Below are 20,504 nucleotides of genomic sequence, written 5' to 3' on the forward strand. Positions count from 1 at the left end.
TGAAAATGGGAGCAGGAGGGGAACTGGAAGGGGGAAAACGCGGGCATAAAATAACCGTGGGGTTAAAAAGAGTGGAACAAAAACACATGGGAAAAAATCTGGGGAGAGAAAAGAAAGGGAAAAAAGAAACCAAAACAGGAGCGGGGGCTGACACCCCAGTGGGTTGCGCTGGTGGTGGCACTGTTGCAGGGAGCGCCGTTTGTAGCTGATGCCCAGCACCATCTCTCTGTCCTGGCACCTTAGGCTTAGCATCAGGGTCACATTCAGGGAGCTGGTGTCTCGGTCACTGAATAGTGGTGTCCCGTGGGGCTGTAGGGATGGAGCTCTGTGTGGGATAAGTAAGAGAGGATATCCATGTTGGTGGCACCCTTCCAGAGGGCTCTCCGTGTAGAACATGTCCAGCTATTTGTTTCTGTCCTAAGACGTGAGGCTTAGGAGCAGGGCATGGATATTCACACATAGGGACCTGGTTTCTGGGGTGTCTGAGAGTGCTGCCCTGTGCGGTCAGACACAGGTGTATGTTTAGGTGGCTAAGCAGAGGTGGATTGCCATGTTGGTGTTGAGCCATGTTGGGGTGCTGAGCACTTGCATTGTGCATCGCTGCTGGTTCGTGTTCCCCATTCCCTGCCCAGCTCTAGAGGAGCAGTTTGCTGGAGAGCTGTTCGCAGCGACGAGGTTTGAGCTTTCCTCTCGTTGCTGCAGGTCGGGTTTTTAAGTTCTTGTCATGGTTCCGTTGTTGGGGCTGAGGGAGCGGGGAGCGGGCGAGGGCAGCGGCGGGGCTGGGGGAGCGGGGAGCCGCCGCGGGCCCGGCGGGCTCTGGCGGGGCTGCGGGTGCGGCCGTGCCGAGGCGAGGGGGTGGCGGGGCCGGCCCCGGCGGGCAGCGCGGGCTGAAGCCGGCCGCGGGCCGGTGTCGCTCCCCCAGCGCGGGCCGATGGGGCCGGGCGTTGCCCGGCGGCCGGTGGAGCGCGAGCGGCCGGGGCGTCCGTTGTCGGGGAGCGCCATGGAGGGCCAGCGGCTGCCCGGCGCTGTCAACCCCAGCCACTTCCCGGCCAAGCTCTGGCAGCTGGTGAACAGCCCGCGCTGCGGCTCCGTGCGCTGGGATGCCCGTGGCGAGGGGCTGCTCATCGACCAGCGGCTCTTCGAGCGAGAGCTGCTGGGCGCGGAGCCGGCCGGCGAGGGGGCGGCGCTGGGCGCCGACTTCTTCAAGACCAGGAACTTCGCCAGCTTCATCCGGCAGCTGAACCTGTACGGGTTCCGCAAGCTGGGGCCGGGGCCGGGGCCCGGGCCCCTGCAGGACCCGGCGGGGGGCGACGGCGGCAGCTCCGCCGGGCCCCTGCTGCACTTCCACAGCCCCCATTTCCGCCGCGACCGCCCCGAGCTCCTCGTGCGCCTCAAGCGCCTGACGAGGGCCAACAAGGCGAAGCTGGCGGCCGGCCCGGAGCTGCCCAGCCGCCCGCCCCAGCGCTCCCAGCGCCCGCCCTCGACGCTCGGCGAGGCTGCCAGGCCCGGTGAGCTGGGGTGGCCCCGGGCTGCGGGCCGAGAAGCACTGGGGGCTGGGGGCTTCGTAGAGCGCCACCCCCGCAGGGAGCAGGGCTGCCGGACCTTGCTGGCGGCCGCTCAGCGCCGCCGCTGCGGGAAAGCCGTTGCTGTTGGCGCAGGGAGATGTGCTGCCAGCAGGCACGGGGAGCGGGGTTCGCGTGTGCTTCAGTCTGCTGCGAGAGGGCCTCTGTCGGGGGCTGCAGTAAGAGCACCCTCACCCCGTCTCTGTGGAGCGGGCACGGCCCTGCCAGGTGAACGCTACTTCTCCTTGAGGGGTTGCTCCAAAAGCTGTCGTTAAATCTGCGTGAAGCGATGGGTAACGCTCTGAGGGCAGGTACCGCTTCGTGAAACAGTAACTGAACCGGGTGAGCTACCTGGAAAAAAGCTGGCTCTGGGTTTGTTTTCCTTGACAAACTGACAGACTTGTGATGAGGGGCTCTCAGAGTCTCGTTTAGGATTTGGACGTTGCCCTTGCCTTGGCTGCCCGTGTGCTGTCAGCGCTGGAGCTTGGTAGAGCCCTGCTTAACGATTCCCCTTTCATTTCAACTCGCTGCCTGCTGTAACGCACAGCACTTCCTAAATGACTCGTGCCCGTTTAGTCAGCTCCTGCCCGTTTTGATTTACAAGAGCACATTTCTAGGTAGCGATCCCTTGCTGCTGAGGGCTTCAGGAGACTGAATGCTCCAGAGATGACTGTGTGTTGGCACAGCACTGATGTTCCTGTGTGTTCAGGTGGTACTGCTACAGCAGTTACTGTATGTTTAGGTGTAAGAATAGAGTCTGTTGTTGGATTAAGAGCATTGGAGCAAAGGTGGTCTTCCCAGGGAACGTCGTGGAGCCTTGGCTCCTCATCCTGCCTTTCAGGGCTAGTGAAAACTCCTTCCCTTAGTCCTCGTTTCCCTTTGTTTTGCAGGACTGGTGACTGCAGGACAGGCTCCTCAACCTTGCCGTCCAGCCAGCTTCTTCCCTTACTCCAACAGAGCGGCCTCCTGCCTGTACCCCCCTGCTTTCCAGGCAACGACTTCCCAGCAGCGCCCAGTCCCTTCCAGACCGTGGCAGGGTTCTGTTGGGTCGCTGCCAGGGCACGGGGCTTCCGCAGCTTTCCCAGGCCCAGGGGCTCCCTTTCCCGTCCTCCACCGGTGTTCCACCGAGGTCACGTACACCCTCCACACCGTGTTCTCGCTTCTGCCGCTTCAGCGAGGGGCTCCAGCTGCTGCTTCCCTTCCAGAACCCGGCAGCTGCGCGTCTCCAGGGCAGTGCTTGCCAGGCCCGGATCCAACACGTACGGCAAAAGTTCTCCCCTTGCTGCTCGGGAAGTTACCGCAAAGTGATGCATGAAATGTTTTTCCCCAGTGCTCTGTCACTGTGTGTGTACCTGACGTGCGTGCTTGCAGTGAGATGTGTGCTCCCTGTCCGTTACTTGCTACCAGCCGGTGACAGAATGTGCTTTAGCTGCTCCTTTCTTCTGGCTCTGATGAGGTGAACTGTATCAGAGACAGAAGAGCTTAGAAACGCCTTCTCTGCAATGAGCAGGGAAGGACAACAGTGTGTGGGTGAAGCAGGTGTGTGTGGAATCCTGATTCGCCTGGAAGACTTGAAGTACTACAAATGAATTGGCCCCTTTCCCTTTGCCGGCTGAGCTCATCAGTGGGGTTTCCACAGGTGCAGTTTTTCTTGCTGTTAGATCAGGCACTGCTGCAGCTGGCAAAAAACCCCAAGAAAAGGTGTTGTGAGTGCAAACCATTCTTTCTATGCACCATTCTGCACTTGAGACCCGTTCAGAACTGGTCACCAGTCTGGGCTGCTACACGGTTATGTTTGCTCTCCTCCCCTTGATGCACAGGCATTACAGCGCGTTTGATTCACGAGCTGCTTTCACTGTAAGCTCTACGAAGTGCAAGAGTTGTGCAATTTCTACTTTACTTGTGGCTTCTTATAGCCTGTGATCTGGACATTCTGTTTTACACTTGCCTCCTGTTTCACAAGCACTTTTTCCCTTTGGGTTTTTCCTTTTCTTCTCTTAGAAACTAGGCTCTTTGTACTGCGTGTTTGTTTCCTTAGGATGACTCCAGCAGGTTACAGCCAATCTCTCCTTTGCTCTCTTGCACTGTTTTTACAGTAGCCCTTTAAGTTTCTTTGGTGGTTTTCTTGGGTTTGTCCACGTCCTTTGGCGTTCCCAGGGAGTGAAGCCCAGGTATCCTTAGATTTTTGGCACTGCACAGAACTGTAATATGTTTGCAGGCCACAGACTGTTCTTCTGAAAGATGTCCAGATTTCACCCTAAGGTTGCTGAACATGAGCTTTTGAAGTAACAGGAGTCAGACACGTGTCTCGCGCTGCTGTGGAAGGATGTCCACTAGCTCGCTCCATGTTGTTTAGCTCTTGTGTATGTTGCTCCAAACTGGACAAAAGTTCACAGATTTCGTATGACAAAGGGCACTAGGTTTAGGTACTCAAATCCGTATCGGTTATCGTAGCAACTGTCTCGTGAGGAATCCCGCGGAGGTGTCAGGCATTGCAAAGAAACGGGTCTGATCACGTGGCCGTCTCAAGTCACACTCGTACCATTTAATTCCTGTGAACATGGGCCTAGATTTGATCTCATCAAGGATTTCTCTCTCGCCCGGAAGGACTGCAAATTTTAAAGATTGTCTGTCCTGCCAGCAGTGCCTTTCCTTGTACGTTCTCTCTGCGTGTCACCAAAACCTGAGACCCGCAGAAACTGCTTCATCTGCGGAGCTGCTTTTTGGAATAAGATCCCGTTTTCATTCCAGTGTGTGTGTGAACATGCAGGCCCTTCCTGTGTGAGTCCCCTTTCTGTGGTGTGGTGTGTTGAGACAGTCAAGCAGCCAAATCCAAAAGGTGATATTAAGATAGAGTGAATAGGAAGTTTCTGTGTGTGTGTGTGTGTTGGTTAATTCTACAAGACGTATGTTTGATCTGTGTCTACATACTTCAGAAGAAATATGTTTTAAGGTGGAGAGCTCAGTCTCTCAGTCAGTGGGGAGGTCATAATCCATTTCAGGGAGTTATCTTACGGAGTGGTTACTGCAGTGTTTAATGCAAGTAAGCAACAGAACTGTGCGCACTGGGCACCGGTTCTGTCAGTCTGATCCCTGTGTTTGAATTTTGCAGCCACCCTGCAGTGTTTGCCCCCTGCCCAGGGAGGGCCTCTGACTGTCAGCGCCAGTGCTGCGGCGTCCACCGACTGCGGCTTTGTGCAGGTGAGTGCAGCGCACAGAGAGCAGGGGGAAGGGAGGAGACCCCGTGCATGGACCGCAGGGTTCTGGGCTTGCGGCAGGAAGGAGAGGACTTTGGGACTGCTCTGCTTTGGAAAGGGAAAGTAACGTGGTTTGCCAATGCCCATTCCAAAGCACCGCTTTGAAACACGAAAGGGGCGGTGCTGTAATGCAGGTAAGGTTTCAGGGCAGCGGCATAGCGGGTGTCCTCATCGGCGGAGGGTTTTTTCCCGTAAAAGTGTTATGTTTGACTTCACCATAATTCGCTTTAGTTCCTGAGTCTCCGTTTGTCTTTGAAGAAAGCCCTTGCCTGCACAAAATGGGATTCTTTAATGTTATGATACTGGGAATCAGCTCCACTTCTGTGCCCCAGACAGCTTGTGGCAGTCCTGAGTTTCATTGGATGCATGAGAAGAACCAAGCTGACTTTTGGAATTGGCCCCAGCTCAGAGATACCCTATCTAGGAGAGCTCCAGTGCTTCCTGTCAAGGCTTTCTAGAATTCTGGTGGAAATTGCCCCTCACTGGGTGGCCTGCCTTATGCAATACCAAAAGAGCCTCAGTAAACATGCCAGGGCTTCCTTTCGCATTCCAGCAGCATGGAGTTACTTTTTTTCCTCACAGGGGATAAGCAAAGCAAGCTCTGCTGGTGTGTGCTGAAAAAGGGTTGACCTGTGCAAGCCTGATCGTCCAGTTTCTTGTCTTGCAAATACCGACCTTTTGTCCTTTTTGCGTGTTTTCCTGTTTTAATATGAGCTTACCCAAGCTGGGGAGGTTATGGCCAGGGTAACGTTGCTGTGAGGCTAGAAATAGCCAACAGCCAGTCGTGCCATCGATAGGCTGGTGTTTATTTTCCACGCGGTGCATCTTTGTCCTCTCTCTTCCATCGTGAGCTGCTTTTCCCTCCAGCACATGAGGATCAGTGTGAGTGATGGGAAGTCACAGTCACATCAGTTCCGATGTCAGAAGGCTGAGATCAGTGTCTGGGATAGCACATGGTCCCAAAGGAGTCGTCAGGGGGTGGCGGTGTGTCTAGATTGAAAGGTGATAGAAATACACGGTCGAAAGGGTCTTCCTTGGAGAAGCAAGTCCCACGGAGAGTCAGAAGAGATGGGCTGGTTACTTAACCAGTAAGTGGCCTGGTAGCTTCCTGGTTAACCACTTCCTGGTTAGCGGTTGCTTGGATTGTGCAGCCGCAGGCAGGGAACTGCCGGTCAAAAGGTGCTGGTGCATCTGGGCAGAGGTTGGTGGAAGGTCCCCTGCGTGTGAGCAGTCCAAAGGCAAGCAGGGGTGTAAGCCAGTGGTGCCAGGTCAGTGCCTGACTGCCTCTGAGCAGGACAACAGGAGCAGTGTGCAGAAGGGATCAAACGGGCTTGAGATTTCCGAGCCTTAGTGTAGCCTCGATCACTTCTCCGGGAGCAGGGTGGCAGGGGCTGTGCGGGTGGTACAGAAGACAGTGCTTTGGCTGTGGATCTCACTGAGCTCTGGCCAAGAATCAGTTTACCTCGTGTGTGCTCTGGGGCAGACACTTCCCCGAGGTCCTGCTGAGGGATGCAGCCAGCTACAGCCTTGATCATCCTGCCCTGCTTGTGTCCTCATCATCAGTAAGCACTTGCACGGTCCTCAGAAGTGGGAAAATCTGTCAGCCCTGACTGAAAATGGTTGTGATTTTTGGATCTAGCAATTCCCTGTATTTTGTTTCTCGCAGAGTCCTGACGTGCAGCCACCTTCTGCAGCTGAATGCCCGCCCTCTGATGGGGCACATCATGCATCTGAGGGCGAGGAGAAGTTGCCGGAATTCAGTTACCAAGATGTGTTTGAGATTTTCAATGAGATGTGTGCATCACGCAGCGCTGATGTGGTGACACCGGAGCCTGCGGAAAGCTGGGATGGAGAGCTGCTTGAAAGCTACCTCAATGCGGCCATAGAAAGCGCCGCTGCTGCTGAAACGGCGCAAGACTCTGTGACCACACAGGGAGCCCCTGAAGAACGGGGAGAAGGACTGGATCCCACCCCAGCTCACCAGTCCGAAATGGCTGTTGTGGAAGCACTGTTCAGTGCAGAGCACGTAAGTGCTAAATGGAGGTAAAACTCCCTGGGAAGCTATCGCGTGATCTTTGGGTTTATTTCGGTTTTGGTGTGTTTATTCAAAGGAGAATGCGAGTGTAGAATGCGGATCTCTGACGGAAGAGAGAGAGCTGCCATCAGGAACCGAGGCGGCGAAGAAAGCTGCAGAAGAGCCAGGATCCCCTGCAAAACGTCAGTGCAGGAAGAGAAGACAGAGCTCACAGCAGGGTAAGTCCCTGGTAAGAGATCCTGCGTTTGTTAGAGGTGGCCAAGACAGCTGCTCTGAAACTCTTCCAGGAAGGGGAGATCACAAGAGCTGAGTTACTGTCTGCAGTGTAAGTACCTCACCGGGCCTTCAGTTCAACCATTACACTCGTACGAGCTCTTAGCGTACCTCCCGACAGGCTTCTATAGATAAGCTGGTGCCGAGGACTCCTGGGGGGAGAAGGGAATAAATTCTATCAGTCAGTAAAAGCTGAAGCTGCGGGAGTTGTGTCAGAGCCCTGCACGGCACTGAGATGCAGGCTGCGGGTATGTTTGCTGGAGGGTGAGAGTGCCACAAAGGGAGCACTGACGAATGAGGTGACCGTTGAAGTAAGAGGGGAAAAGCCCCGCACGCTGCCAAAGTGAGTGCACGAGTCCAACCTTTCTGGCTCAGCTCACTAAAGACGTTTCAGAGCAGCCTGCTGGTACGTGTGCTGAAACACAGGAGAAAAGCACCCTCAGATTCCCAAGTGGCAGGCCGCCTTTGGCCAGGTCGGACTGTCCCCGATGGCAGCACAGTTGCTGCGCGTGCTGCCAGGTGAGCCTCAGGCAAGGCCTGATGCTTCCTGGGTGTCGTTTGCTTCCTAGACCCCCACGAGCCGGAAGGTGGAGCCTGTAAGCGGGGCTGCTTCTGGAGGAAGACACCAGAGTGAGGAGCGGTGAACACGTGGAGCAGCTGCCGGCTGGTTCCCTCCTGCGAGTGCGGCAGCAGTGCTGGGCACGGAACTGGGGCCTGGGTTCAGGGTCACGCCTCTTCTGTTTCCGGACTTTGAAGTTACTGATAGCTTTAGTCATCAATTCGTGTGTTACTGATGGCTTTATTCATCAGTTTGTGTGTTGTTTATAGCTTTATTCATCAACTTGTGTGTTATTGATAGCTTTATTCCTAAATTCGTATGTTATTTATAGCTTTATTCATAAATTTATGTGTTATTTATAGCATTATTCATAAATCTGTATGTTATTTATAGCATTATTCATAATTTTTAATCTTATTGATAGCTTCATAAATTTGTATGTTATTTATAGCTTCATTCATAAATTTGTAATTTATAGCTTTATTAATTTTTTTATGTTATTTATAGATCTGTTATTTTTAGCTTTATTTATAAATTTCTATGTTATTTATAGCTGCATTCATAAATTTGTTATAGCTTTATTCATAAATTTTTATGGTATTTCTGGCTTTACTCATAAATTTTTATGTTATTTATAGCATTATTCATAAATTTGTAGGTTATTCGTAGCTTTATTCATATATGTGTATGGTATTTATGGCTTTATTAAAAATGTGTTATTAATAGCTTTATTAATAAATTTATAGGGTTATTCATAAATATTTTATTTTAAGCTTTATCAATAAATTTATACTTTATTTATAGCTTTATTAATAAATTTATAGTATAGGGTTATTCATAAATTTGTTATTTTAAGCTTTAGTAATAAACGTATACATTATTTATAGCTTTATTCATAAATTTATGTGTTATTTATAGCATTATTCATAAATCTGTATGTTATTTATAGCATTATTCATAATTTTTTATCTTATTGATAGCTTCATAAATTTGTATGTTATTTATAGCTTCATTCATAAATTTGTAATTTATAGCTTTATTATTTTTTATGTTATTTATCGATTTGTTATCTTTAGCTTTATTTATAAAGTTCTATGTTATTTATAGCTGCATTCATAAATTTGTTATAGCTTTATTCATAAATTTTTATGGTATTTCTGGTTTTACTCATAATTTTTTATCTTATTTATAGCATTATTCATAAATCTGTATGTTATTAATAGCTTCACTAATGTGTATGTTATTTATAGCTTCATTCATAAATTTGTTATTTATAGCTTTATTCATAAATTTATATGTTATTCATAGCATTATTCATAAATTTGTAGGTTATTTATAGCTTTATTCATATATGTGTATGGTATTTATGGCTTTATTAAAAAATGTGTTATTAATAGCTTTATTATTAAATTTATATTATTTATAGGGTCATTCATAAATATTTTATTTTAAGCTTTATCAATAAATTTATACATTATTTATCGCTTTATTAATAAATTTATATTATAGGGTTATTCATACATTTGTTATTTTAAGCTTTATTAATAAACTTAGACATTATTTATAGCTTTATTCATAAATTTGTATATTATTTACAGATTTGTTATTTTTAGCTTTATTTATAAATTTGTTATTTATAGCTTTATTCATACATTTGTATGTTATTTATGGCTTTATTAAAAAATTCATGTGTTGTTTATAGCTTTATTAATAAATTTATGTTATTTATAGTGTTATTCATAAATTTGCTATTTTTAGCTTTATTAATAAATTTATATGTTATTTATAACTTTATTCATAATTTTGTAAGTTATATTTTTATATGTTACAGCTTTATTAATGTGTATTTTATTCGTAGCTTTATTAATAGATTTCTGTGTTCTTTTTAGCTTTATTAATAAATTTATGTTATTTATAGTGTTATTCATAAATTTGCTATTTTTAGCTTTATTAATAAATTTATATGTTATTTATAACTTTATTCATATTTTTTTAAATTATATCCTTATTTATGTTATTTATAGCTTTATTAATGTGTATTTTATTCATAGCTTTATTAATAGATTTCTGTGTTCTTTATAGCTTTATTAATAAATTTATGTTATTTATAGCGTTATTCATAAATTTGTATGCTATTTTTAGCTTTATTAATAAATTTATACGTTATTTATAACTTTATTCATAATTTTGTAAATTATATCTTTATAAATTTGTGTTATTTATAGCTTTATTAATAAATGTGTATTTTATTCATAGCTTTATTGATAGATTTCTGTGGTCTTTATAGCTTTATTAATAAATTTATGTTATTTATAGTGTTATTCATAAATTTGCTATTTTTAGCTTTATTAATAAATTTATATGTTATTTATAACTTTATTCATAATTTTGAAAATTATATCTTTATAAATTTATATGTTATTTATAGCTTTATTAATGTGTATTTTATTCATAGCTTTATTAATAGATTTCTGTGTTCTTTATAGCTTTATTAATAAATTTATGTTATTTATAGCGTTATTCATAAATTTGTATGCTATTTTTAGCTTTATTAATAAATTTATACGTTATTTATAACTTTATTCATAATTTTGTAAATTATATCTTTATAAATTTGTGTTATTTATAGCTTTATTAATAAATGTGTATTTTATTCATAGCTTTATTGATAGATTTCTGTGGTCTTTATAGCTTTATTAATAAATTTATGTTATTTATAGTGTTATTCATAAATTTGCTATTTTTAGCTTTATTAATAAATTTATATGTTATTTATAACTTTATTCATAATTTTGAAAATTATATCTTTATAAATTTATATGTTATTTATAGCTTTATTAATGTGTATTTTATTCATAGCTTTATTAATAGATTTCTGTGTTCTTTTTAGCTTTATTAATAAATTTATGTTATTTATAGTGTTATTCATAAATTTGTATGCTATTTTTAGCTTTATTAATAAATTTATACATTATTTATAACTTTATTCATAATTTTGTAAATTATATCTTTATAAATTTGTTATTTATAGCTTTATTAATAAATGTGTATTTTACTCATAGCTTTATTAATAGATTTCTGTGGTCTTTATAGCTTTATTAATAAATTTATGTTATTTATAGTGTTATTCATAAATTTGCTATTTTTAGCTTCATTAATAAATTTATACGTTATTTATAACTTTATTCAGAATTTTGTAAATTATATCTTTATAAATTTATGTTATTTATAGCTTTATTAATAAATGTGTATTTTATTCATAGCTTTATTCATAAATTTCTGTGTTGTTTATAGCTTTATTAATAAATTTATTGTTATTTATACCTCTGTCCATAAATTTTAATGTTTCTTATAGCTTTATTAATAAATGTTATTTACAGCTTTCTTCACAAATTTGTATGTTATTTATAGATTCATTAATAAATTTATCATTATAGCTTTCTTCACAAATTTATATGTTTTTTATGGCTCTATTAATAAATTTGTATTTTATAGCTTTAATAAATTTATTGTTTTTTATAGCTCGATTCATAAATCTGTATGTTATTCATAGCTTTATTAATAAATTGTTATTTATAGCACGATTCATAAATTTATATGTTATTTATAGCTTTATTAATAAATTTATTGTTATTTATAGCTCAATTCATAAATTTGTATGTTATTTATAGCTTTATTAAATTTATTGTTATTTATATCTTTCTTCACAAATTTGTATGTTTTTTATAGCTTTCTTAATAAATTTATTGTTCTTTATAGCACTATTCATAAATTAGTATGTTATTTATAGCTTTTTTAATAAATTTCTTGTTATTTAAAGCTCTTCATAAATTCGTATGTTATTTATATCTTAATAAATTTATGTTATTTATAGCTTTATTAGTAAATGTATTGTTGCTTATAGCTGTGTTCATAAATTTGTATGTTATAGCTTTATTAATAAATTTATTGTTATATATAGCTCTATTCAAAAATTTGTTATTTATATCTTTATTAATAAATTTATTGTTATTTATAGTTTTCTTCACAAATCTGTATGTTATTTATAGTTTCTTAATAAATTTATTGTTATTTACAGCTCTATTCATAAATTTGTTTTTATAGCTTTCTTAATAAATTATTGTTATAGCTATATTCATAAATTTGGATGTTATGTATAGCTTTATTAATAAATTTATGGGTTATTTATAGTTTTATTAGTAAATTTATTGTTACTTATAGCTCTGTTCATAAATTTGTTATTGCTTTATTAATAAATTTATTGTTATTTACAGCTCTATTCATAAATTTGTATGTTATTTATATCTTCACAAATTTGTATGTTTTTTATTGCTTTCTTAATAAATTTATTGTTATTTGTATCTTTCTTTGCAAATTTGTATGTTTTTTATAGCTTTCTTAATAAATTTATTGTTATTTATATCTTTCTTCACAAATTCGTAGGGTTTTTATAGCTTTCTTAATAAAATTGTTCTTTATAGCTCTATTCATACATTTGTATGTTATTTATAGCTTTATTAATAAATTTATTGTTATTTATAACATTCTCGATGTTTATAGTGATAATAAATCTTATGGTTTAAAGAGCCGTGTTTGTGTCTTGGTATTAAGAATAGTGCTGGCATCTTTGTACTAGACACTGTCAATCTGGTCTGTGCTCTCAGCATTGTCATCCCCCTGGACTTTGCAATCCACGTTGTGGGAACTATTAATAACTGTACCTCCTGCTTTTTCTCCTCGGAGGACCAACCTATGGGGGAGACGTCCCCCCACATCTTCCACCTCCCCACCAGGCTCTTTACGGTAGCATTTCAGAATTTCAGACACTTCAAATGTCCTTTGAATACCCATGAAACCAACCTGCTCCTCTGCTGGGAACCAGCGTGTTGCTGCGTATGGTTCAGGTCTTGCTTAAGGGTAAACAACGATGTGAGCATACCCCCAGACATCTTTCCCCGAGGCTGTACAGTTACGGGAGCAGGGTGTGTGGGATCGTATGGGCAGGTACCTAGGCCAGGGGCCCCTGCAACGCTGTGGAACTTCACCCCTGAACAAGTGCAAAATCCAGGAGAACTGCTCCATTGGCTGGGAAAAGCATCGTCCTGGCAATACCAGAGAGGCAAAATCAGCACAACGTGCTGGGGCCTGCCCCTTGCCCACCGAGCCCTGCTCAGCACTATCCAGTACCCTCAAGGAGAAAAGGTCCCTGGATCTCATGGCAAAGCAGCAGGCAGTGCTTCTACCCCAGCCCCAGCAACCAGCACTGCGGCTACTGCAGCCTCAGCAACAGCACTCCAGCCATTCCAGCCGTGGTGACAGACACTGCTGCTGCTCCAGCCCTGACAGCAGACGCTGGCGGCCACTCCAGCCCTGGTAGCAGGCACTTGGGCTGAACCGAAGAACCAATCTGTGCCATTATCCGTTGCCCCTGTACAGAGAAGAACTGGACACAAAAGTCAGCTCGTGTAGAGACAGAGGACGGCGCAGGGCCAGCGCTAGAAAGAGAGGAGGAGGCAGAACCAGAGGGAAGCTCTCGCTCCCTGTCCTGGCTGCTCCGATGCTGGGATAATGGAGCTGGCAGCCTGGAATTAGAGGGTAGGGAAGCCAAGCATCTGGGCTCTCTTTGTAGGTAAGCAGGTGTTGACCACGCAATTGGAAAAGGGACCCAAACCCTCAGGCTCTTAAGCCCCATTCGAAATCATTCTTCTTGCGGGTCGCATGATAGAGAAAGCTCACAACCGGACTGTAATTTGGGATGTGCATTCTCCAGACCCCACAACACCTGAGAAAGCTCGTGTTTGTTTCTTACTGGTTGGTGGAGGCATTGCTGTTCCCTTGCTGATCACGTCTGTGCGGATCTGCTGACGTCCGTCTTGCCGCTTTATTCCCCAAACCTGAATCTCCTGGTCAGGTCCCTTGACCTTGCTCCATCCTATGGCAAAAGCGGTCTTGGGAAGGCTTTGGATTATTTTCCTCCCTGTCTAAAAAGCTTCTGCTGCTGCTGAACGGTGTCACACCGTGTCGGTGTAAGGTACTGCAGGTGTTGTGGGGCTTCACCCTGTTGCAGTACTTTCTGGATCAGCCCATGGCAGACGGTAGGGCTACCTTTCCATCCCTGCGGCACTCGATTCCAAGTGTATTGGACGGCCCTCCGAGTATCAGCAAACTGGCCTGCACTCTGCTGCCAAAGGGATTGAGACAATGCATCGGCAACGTCAATTGTGCCATCCCACTTGGCTGCCTTTGACTCTCCTACCCCAAAGCAGGCTGGGATTCCCCGATTCCCTGACGTGCGAACGTCGGTCACTCTCCGCTGCTCGTAGGTGGCCGTGATGCCCTGTTCCGTTGCCCAGGCTGAGCTGTGACCCCTCGCACGCTCCAGCTCCGGACGAAAGGCGCAGAGGAAGAGCAGCCCGTGAGGGACCTCCCCGAGCCGGCTGGGCAGAGGCTGGTCCCCGTGCGGCGACTGCCGGAGCATCCCTGGGTGCCCAATGGCCACGGGCACGATGCTGCCGCCAGCACAAAGCCGTTGTGGTTGCAGTGGAGAAGCCCATCGTGACCGGGCCACCACGGTGACCGTGGGGTATTCCAGGAGCGAGAGCCCTGGAGTGACCAGTGCGGAGGAGACCTCTCCCTCGGGAAGCTGCATCTCCCCTGGGTGCCGAGCGTTGAGCCGGCGGGGTTTGTGTTAATAGTGCGCAGTGTGGGGAAGGCGGGCATCTCGCTTGTTTTCCATGCGGACTGAAATAAAAGAGCACTTGATGTGACGAAGCCATCCCTTTATTACGGAACTGCGGGATGAAGGATGCTGCGAGCGTGCTGCGGAGCACAAGGGCGGCTGCTGCGGGGCCCAGAGGTTTGCCTCCCAGCGAGACTGACGCTGCAGGTTCCCCAAGGGCTCTCCGAGCCGCGGTGCCCAGGAGCAGCCCCCGAGAGCAGCACGGGGGAGGCTGGATCCAGCCCTACGAGACGGGGGGGACGACACGAGCCTGCGGTTTGCCCGCGAGGAGCAAGGGCGGCGCTCACCGGGGGGAGCGGGCGGGACGGGGCCCGGGGGACGCCGGGCAGAGGCGAGGCCGCAGGGAAAAGGGCTCAAGGGAGGAGCAGGCTCCTCGCGGGGGGGCTCGGCCGCGGTTCGGCCGCGGGGATGCTGCGGCCGGGCGGGGGGGGCATGATCCCGCTGGCTCTCGCCGGCTCGGAGCCCTCCCTCCGCCGCTCCCCGAGTCCGTGCCCCCCGCTTCTCCCCAGCCCCCGGGGCCTCCCGCCGGGGCTCTCCGCGCCGCTCCGCTCCGCTCCGCTCCGCTCGGCTCTGCCGCTCCCGGCCGTGGCGGCGCTGGCCGAGCCGCTGCCGCTGGGTCTGGCGAGGCAGCACCGCCCCCTGCCTCTCCCCGGCCCGCCCCCAGGCCCCGCTCCGCCCGGCCCCGGTCGCTCGGCGTCGGGACCCCCGAGCCGCCGGTGCGCGGTGCGGCTGCGGGGGTGCCCGCGGCGGCACCGGGAGAGCGGTCGGGCAAGGTGCCCGTGGTGCTGCTGCGGGGGTGGAGCCGCTGGCCGGGGCACCGGCGGGGAGTGCACGCCCGGAGCCGCGGCCGGGTAAGGGAGGGGACGGGCTCCGCTCGGCCCGGAGCGGAGCGGGCGGTGGGGGGCCGGCGGGGGCCCCGCTCGCAGCGGTAGCGGCCGCGTGTGGCGCACAGGAAGGAGAAGGAGCCCCTGGAGCGGCTGCACCGCCTGGGAGCGCTGCTGGGGAGCGGCGGCTCCGGGTCCGTGCCCTCGGGGTGCGCCCCGTCCGACAGCGCCCCGGTAAGTGGCGGGGAGGCGGCGGGGGTGCCCGGTCCCGGTGTGTCCGCGAGGGGGTCACCGGAGCATCCCCCAAAGCATCTCAGTGGAGAGTGGTGTCCTGTGAGAATTTAGAGATGGGCTTTTAGGTGTGTGAGTGAGTGAGTGAGTGAGGATATCCGTGTTGGAGGGGCTGTTCTGGAATGCACCATCTGCGGGACATGCCCAGGTCCTGGTTTCTGTCTTAGCACATTAGTCTTAGGAACAGGGTCTGGACATTGGCACATAGACTGCTGAAGACTCGGTCACCAGAGAGTGGTGTCCAGTGAGGCTTTATTTACACAGATGGAGTTTCACACAGGTGGAGTTTTAGGTGGGTACATAAGTGAGTTTATCCCTGTTGGTGGCACTGTTCCTGAGGGCTCCCTCTATGGAACACGTCCAGATTTTTGTTTCGTTCCTAACACGTTAGGCTTAGGAGCCGGGTCTGGACATTTGTATTTAGGCAGCAGGTATAGCAGAAAAACCTTTTTGTTCCATTCAAAAGATTGCTTTTCAGCTCTTCCTTTTTCTTACACAGACACCAAGCTGGATGGGTTCCCCTTAAGGCAGGAGTGAGGCCAACAGCAGGTAGCCATTAACGTGGATGTGGATCGTGATGGGCAATATGCAAATAAACCTGATCTTGAAGAGATGGTGAGGAAGAACTGACTGTCTTCTGAGACTCCTATGTATTATATTATAAGGTATGCTGTAATGCCTGGACAGAAAGTCAACCCCTGCCCATGACCAGAGGGGCACTGCGCAGGCGCAAAGGACCTTCTAGCTCATCATAATACGAAGCGGGGACAGAATACGAAGGGGGATATGTATAGGCGTTAGGGAATAAATGTAAAGGAAAAACGACCCTGGGTGTGCATGCTTTGGAGGAACGATCCCCATGCACCTCAGCGCTGAATAAAGCATACCTACTTTACAACTTGAACGAGTTGTGGAGTCAATCCGCGTATCATTGTGATAAAGGACCAAGCAGAAGCCATGAATCCAGGCCTCCTGCATTGTATTGGCATCTTCACCTGCATCTTCTCCACTGTCTCCATCAATCCCATCATCCGTAAGTCGTTCCTTTAAAAACAGAAATTGAAGCAATTCAGCTGCTTCTTTTCAGAGTTCTAACACAAGGTCACCAGCAGACTCTGCTTATTTCTTCCATATTATGATGGATGCCTGTTTGGACCCCTCTTATCAGGTCTGGATTTTATCAGTTGGTGGGATATAACTGGTGCTGAATATGCAAAGTCACACGCAGTGATCTTAGTAAAATTATAAAAACAAAATTAGAATGATCCTTAACAGTCATGATTTCATTATCATTATCCTCACAACAGCACAAGCAGTTCTTAAGCATACACATACACAATATATACAAGTACAATATACAAGTACAGTCCTTTGAGTAATGTCTGGATGGATTTCAAAATGATAAGTGCCTCATTCTGTATCAAGGCATATGTTCTTAGTATCAATTACGTTTCTTCTCAGGCCTTCACAGTTCTAGTTGGAAAGGCTTCTGGCCAATCTGAAAAGATATCCGTTAGTGCCAACAAATATCTATATCCTCCTTTTCTTGGCAGTTCTGTAAAGTTGATCTGCCTCTGTTGTCCTGGTTTGTTGTCCCTCCCAATTTGACCCATTTTGGGTTTAGGATTACTTTTGGGGTTTGTTTGGAGGCAGTGATCACACTGGTGAGTTACCTGTTGAATAATAGCATAATTTTGCTTATCAAATATTTATATCGACTCCCAGTGTGTTTTGATGTGCATTCTTTACTAAGGACCAAACGAAGATGAGGGAACAATTATCTTTCCCTGTGGTGTACTAGCCCACCCTTCATCTTGACCTACAATTAATTTCTGATCTTCTTTATTATAGTTTGGCTTACCTTTTAGAGAAATTTTCCCATCAGGAATTAAAGCTCCTTCAATTGTTATCTCACCTTTTGCAGCTTCTTTTGCCTCTCTGTCTGCCAGCTCATTTCCCTCCTCCAATTTTGAGCTCACCTTCTGGTGTGCCTTGATGTGCATAATTGCCATATTCTCAGGTAGTTGGACCTCTTCCAACAGTCTCAGTATTTCTTGTGCATGTTTAATGTTTTTTTTCCTCGTGAATTCAACAGTCCTCTCCTTCCAAACGGCACCATGTGCATGCACAACTCCGAATACATATCTTGAGTCTGTATATGTGGGAACCGCTGGGAGACGAGCTCATCAGATGATGACCAACAAGTCTCAGTTTATTGCTAAGCAGATGGATCCTTATATACCTTGCATACAGAGATCATTGGCTTATAGCTTTTACATGTTACAAGATCATTGGTTTATAGCTTCTACATTTTTGCAGCTACACCGTGCACCCCCCCCCCCCCCCCCCCCCCCCCCCCCCCCCCCCCCCCCCCCCCCCCCCCCCCCCCCCCCCCCCCCCCCCATTCTCCTTCTCATGCACTTATCACTTAGTGGCCTTGGCTGTGATTGGTCATAGTATGTTGGTGTTTGCCGGTGTCCTTCATTTCCTCATTATCTGGCATGAGAGGTTTGCACCATGTTCTACACAGATGTCTTGTTTCAGCTTGTTGATGGGAGCGTGACCTTTTGACCTTTTTCGACAAGCCAATCCTCCACATGTATAGACATTTATGTTTTTTCCTTTTGCCAGCTCCAGAGCTCTAGTCAGAGCAATCAATTTCACCTTCTGTGCAGAGGTGTTTATGGGTAACGGTCTGGATTCTATTACTTCAGCATGTCGTTTTCCACTGATGACATAAGCTGTTCCAGTAAACCAGGTTTCTGCGTCGTCTAAAGGGGTATCTTTCAGATCCGGACGACTGGAATATGTGGCCTCAGTAGTCTCTGCTGAGGCTTGCTCCACCATGATGGCTTGATATTTCAGAAACCTTTGTGGGGAAAGCCAGTGCCCGCCTTTTCACTTTCAGCACTGCAGACACTGTATGGGACACCAGCACATTTTCTGGCCCAAGGTAGTACAACTGCTGCAACGGCCCTGAGGCATCCAGGCCATCCTTCAGCTGCAGAGTCCAATAGCTTACAGGCCCAAGTCCTGTGCTAGTATTCCTAAGGCAATTTCTTGTTTCTTATTGGAGAAAAGAAAGAATGGTTTACTCACATCTGGGAGTCCTAAGGCTGGTGCCGACCTCAAGGCGTTTTTAATTGGTGAAGGCTTAAGTCGCTTCTCTTGTCACTGAAGATTCTTGTTGTAGTGCATATAGAGGCTTAACAATTAGTCCATGATGGTAGATCCACAATCTACACCATCCTGTCATACTGTCCAGGCCACACAGGCCTCTTCTGTCTGGGTAGCTATTAGGATGTCATCTATGTACTGCAGTAACTTCTCTTCTTCCGGTGGGGCTTCCCAGGGTAAGTCTTTTGAAAGTTGTTCTCCAAACAGGGTGGGACTGTTCTTAAATCCCTGAGGCAACACCATCCACATGAGCTGGATTTGCACCTACTCTTAGGGCTTTTCCATTCAAATGCAAAGATTTTCTGGCTGGCTTTGTGGAGAGGGAGGCAAAAGAAAGCATCCTTCAAATCTAGAACAGTAAATCAAGTTAGCTCTGATGTTAAGTATGTTAGCAAAGTGTATGAATTTACTATTACCACCCGTATTACCCATAAGGTTTACAAACAGGTAAAATAGGGGTGTTAAAATCAGATTGGCACTCTTTTAGCAGTCCTAGCTGTAGGAAATTCTCAGTCATTTGGAAAAAATTCCTTCCCTATCTTCCCTCTTCAGGGGGTATTGTTTAATCCTGACTGACTGTTTTCTCTCCTTGAGCTTATCTGTATAAAATTAAGCTTTTAACATCTCTATATACTGTTGGTCCTTTACTTTTAAGGTGATCTCGCCTCCTTTGAAAGTAATGGTCGCTCCCAAGTGTTCTAACAAATCTCTCCCCAAAAGAGCTTTTGGGGGAGTTAGGCATATACAAAAACTTATGGATGCCCCATTGTTTTCCCAACTGATATTTTAGTAGTTTACAAAAATAAGCCTTTTCACCTTGGCCAGTCGCCCCTTTTAGCATCATATAATCGTCCCCAAAGGCATTAAAGCTTTGTTTAAAACTGAATACGTTGCACCCGTATCAACCAAAAATTCCGTTTCCCCCTTTTTTTTTTTTTTTTTGAGGGAAAGCCCTCATCCAGTCGGGAAAGGTTTTGGGGGGCGAAGGGACAGGGAGAAACAGTGGGGCAGCGGTTTGGGGGAAAGGCAGTGTGGGAAAACCCCACCAACCAGAAGGAAAATAAAGGGTAGGGGAAAAGTGGGAGGGGGAGGTGTGTGTGTGTGTGGAAAAAAGTGGAACAAAAAATATGGATGAAATCCAGCAAAATTTAAATAAAATATTAATAAACTAGAAAATAAGAATAAAGCAAAAACCAAAAAAATCTTTGGGGGAAAAGTCACAAAGCCTTAAAAACCTTAAAACCAACGAAAACCGCACCACCCCCAGCCCCTCACCAAAGGAAAAAAGGAAAACAAAGCCACTAACCTGTGGAAACAAAAAGGGGAAACCAAACCAGGCAAAAACCCCAATCCGGGGGGGGGGGGGGGTTGGGGGGGTGCGGTGTGTGGAGGAGAGGGGAAAAAAGGGGAGGAAGGAAACGGGGAAAAAAGAAAGCCCCCAGCAGCCGGTGGAGATAAAAAAGTGGGGGTGGAAAGGGAAAAAAACTGGGGGGGGGGGGGGGGTGGTAAAAAATGTGGAGCAAAAAAACGTGTGTGTGTGGGGGGAAATCCAGGAATAAAGAAACCAGAAAAAAGAAGAAAAAAAAAAGGGGAAAACCCCACCAAAACCCAAACAACAGAAACTCCACCCAAAATTCCACACCAACTTGGAGCAAAATCCCAGCCAAAATAAAAAGGGGGAGGGGGGGGCGCGCAAAAAAACCCCAACACCGTGGGGAAGAAATCAACCAACCAGGGAGGAAAAAAAAAAGGTGGGGAGGGGGAGATTTGGTGGGGAGAAGGGAGAA

The 20,504-nt window shown here is 46.1% G+C and overlaps 2 protein-coding genes across 2 annotated transcripts in view; both read left to right on the forward strand.

Moving 5' to 3' along the window:
• The window catches only part of LOC136014912 (U6 snRNA-associated Sm-like protein LSm5), a 259,793-nt gene that overhangs the window by 14,608 nt on the left and 224,681 nt on the right, over positions 1-20,504 (forward strand). The gene's annotated exons all lie outside the window — the stretch shown is intronic.
• LOC136015932 (heat shock factor protein 5-like) lies at positions 932-7,761 on the forward strand. Its single transcript, XM_065682580.1, has 7 exons — positions 932-1,508; positions 2,453-2,821; positions 4,675-4,763; positions 6,486-6,845; positions 6,931-7,072; positions 7,554-7,646; positions 7,697-7,761. The coding sequence occupies exons 1-7, from the start codon at positions 932-934 to the stop codon at positions 7,759-7,761; spliced, it is 1,695 nt and encodes a 564-aa protein (XP_065538652.1).

The sequence above is a fragment of the Lathamus discolor genome, chromosome 5, assembly GCF_037157495.1.
Source record: "Lathamus discolor isolate bLatDis1 chromosome 5, bLatDis1.hap1, whole genome shotgun sequence".
NCBI lineage: Eukaryota > Metazoa > Chordata > Aves > Psittaciformes > Psittacidae > Lathamus > Lathamus discolor.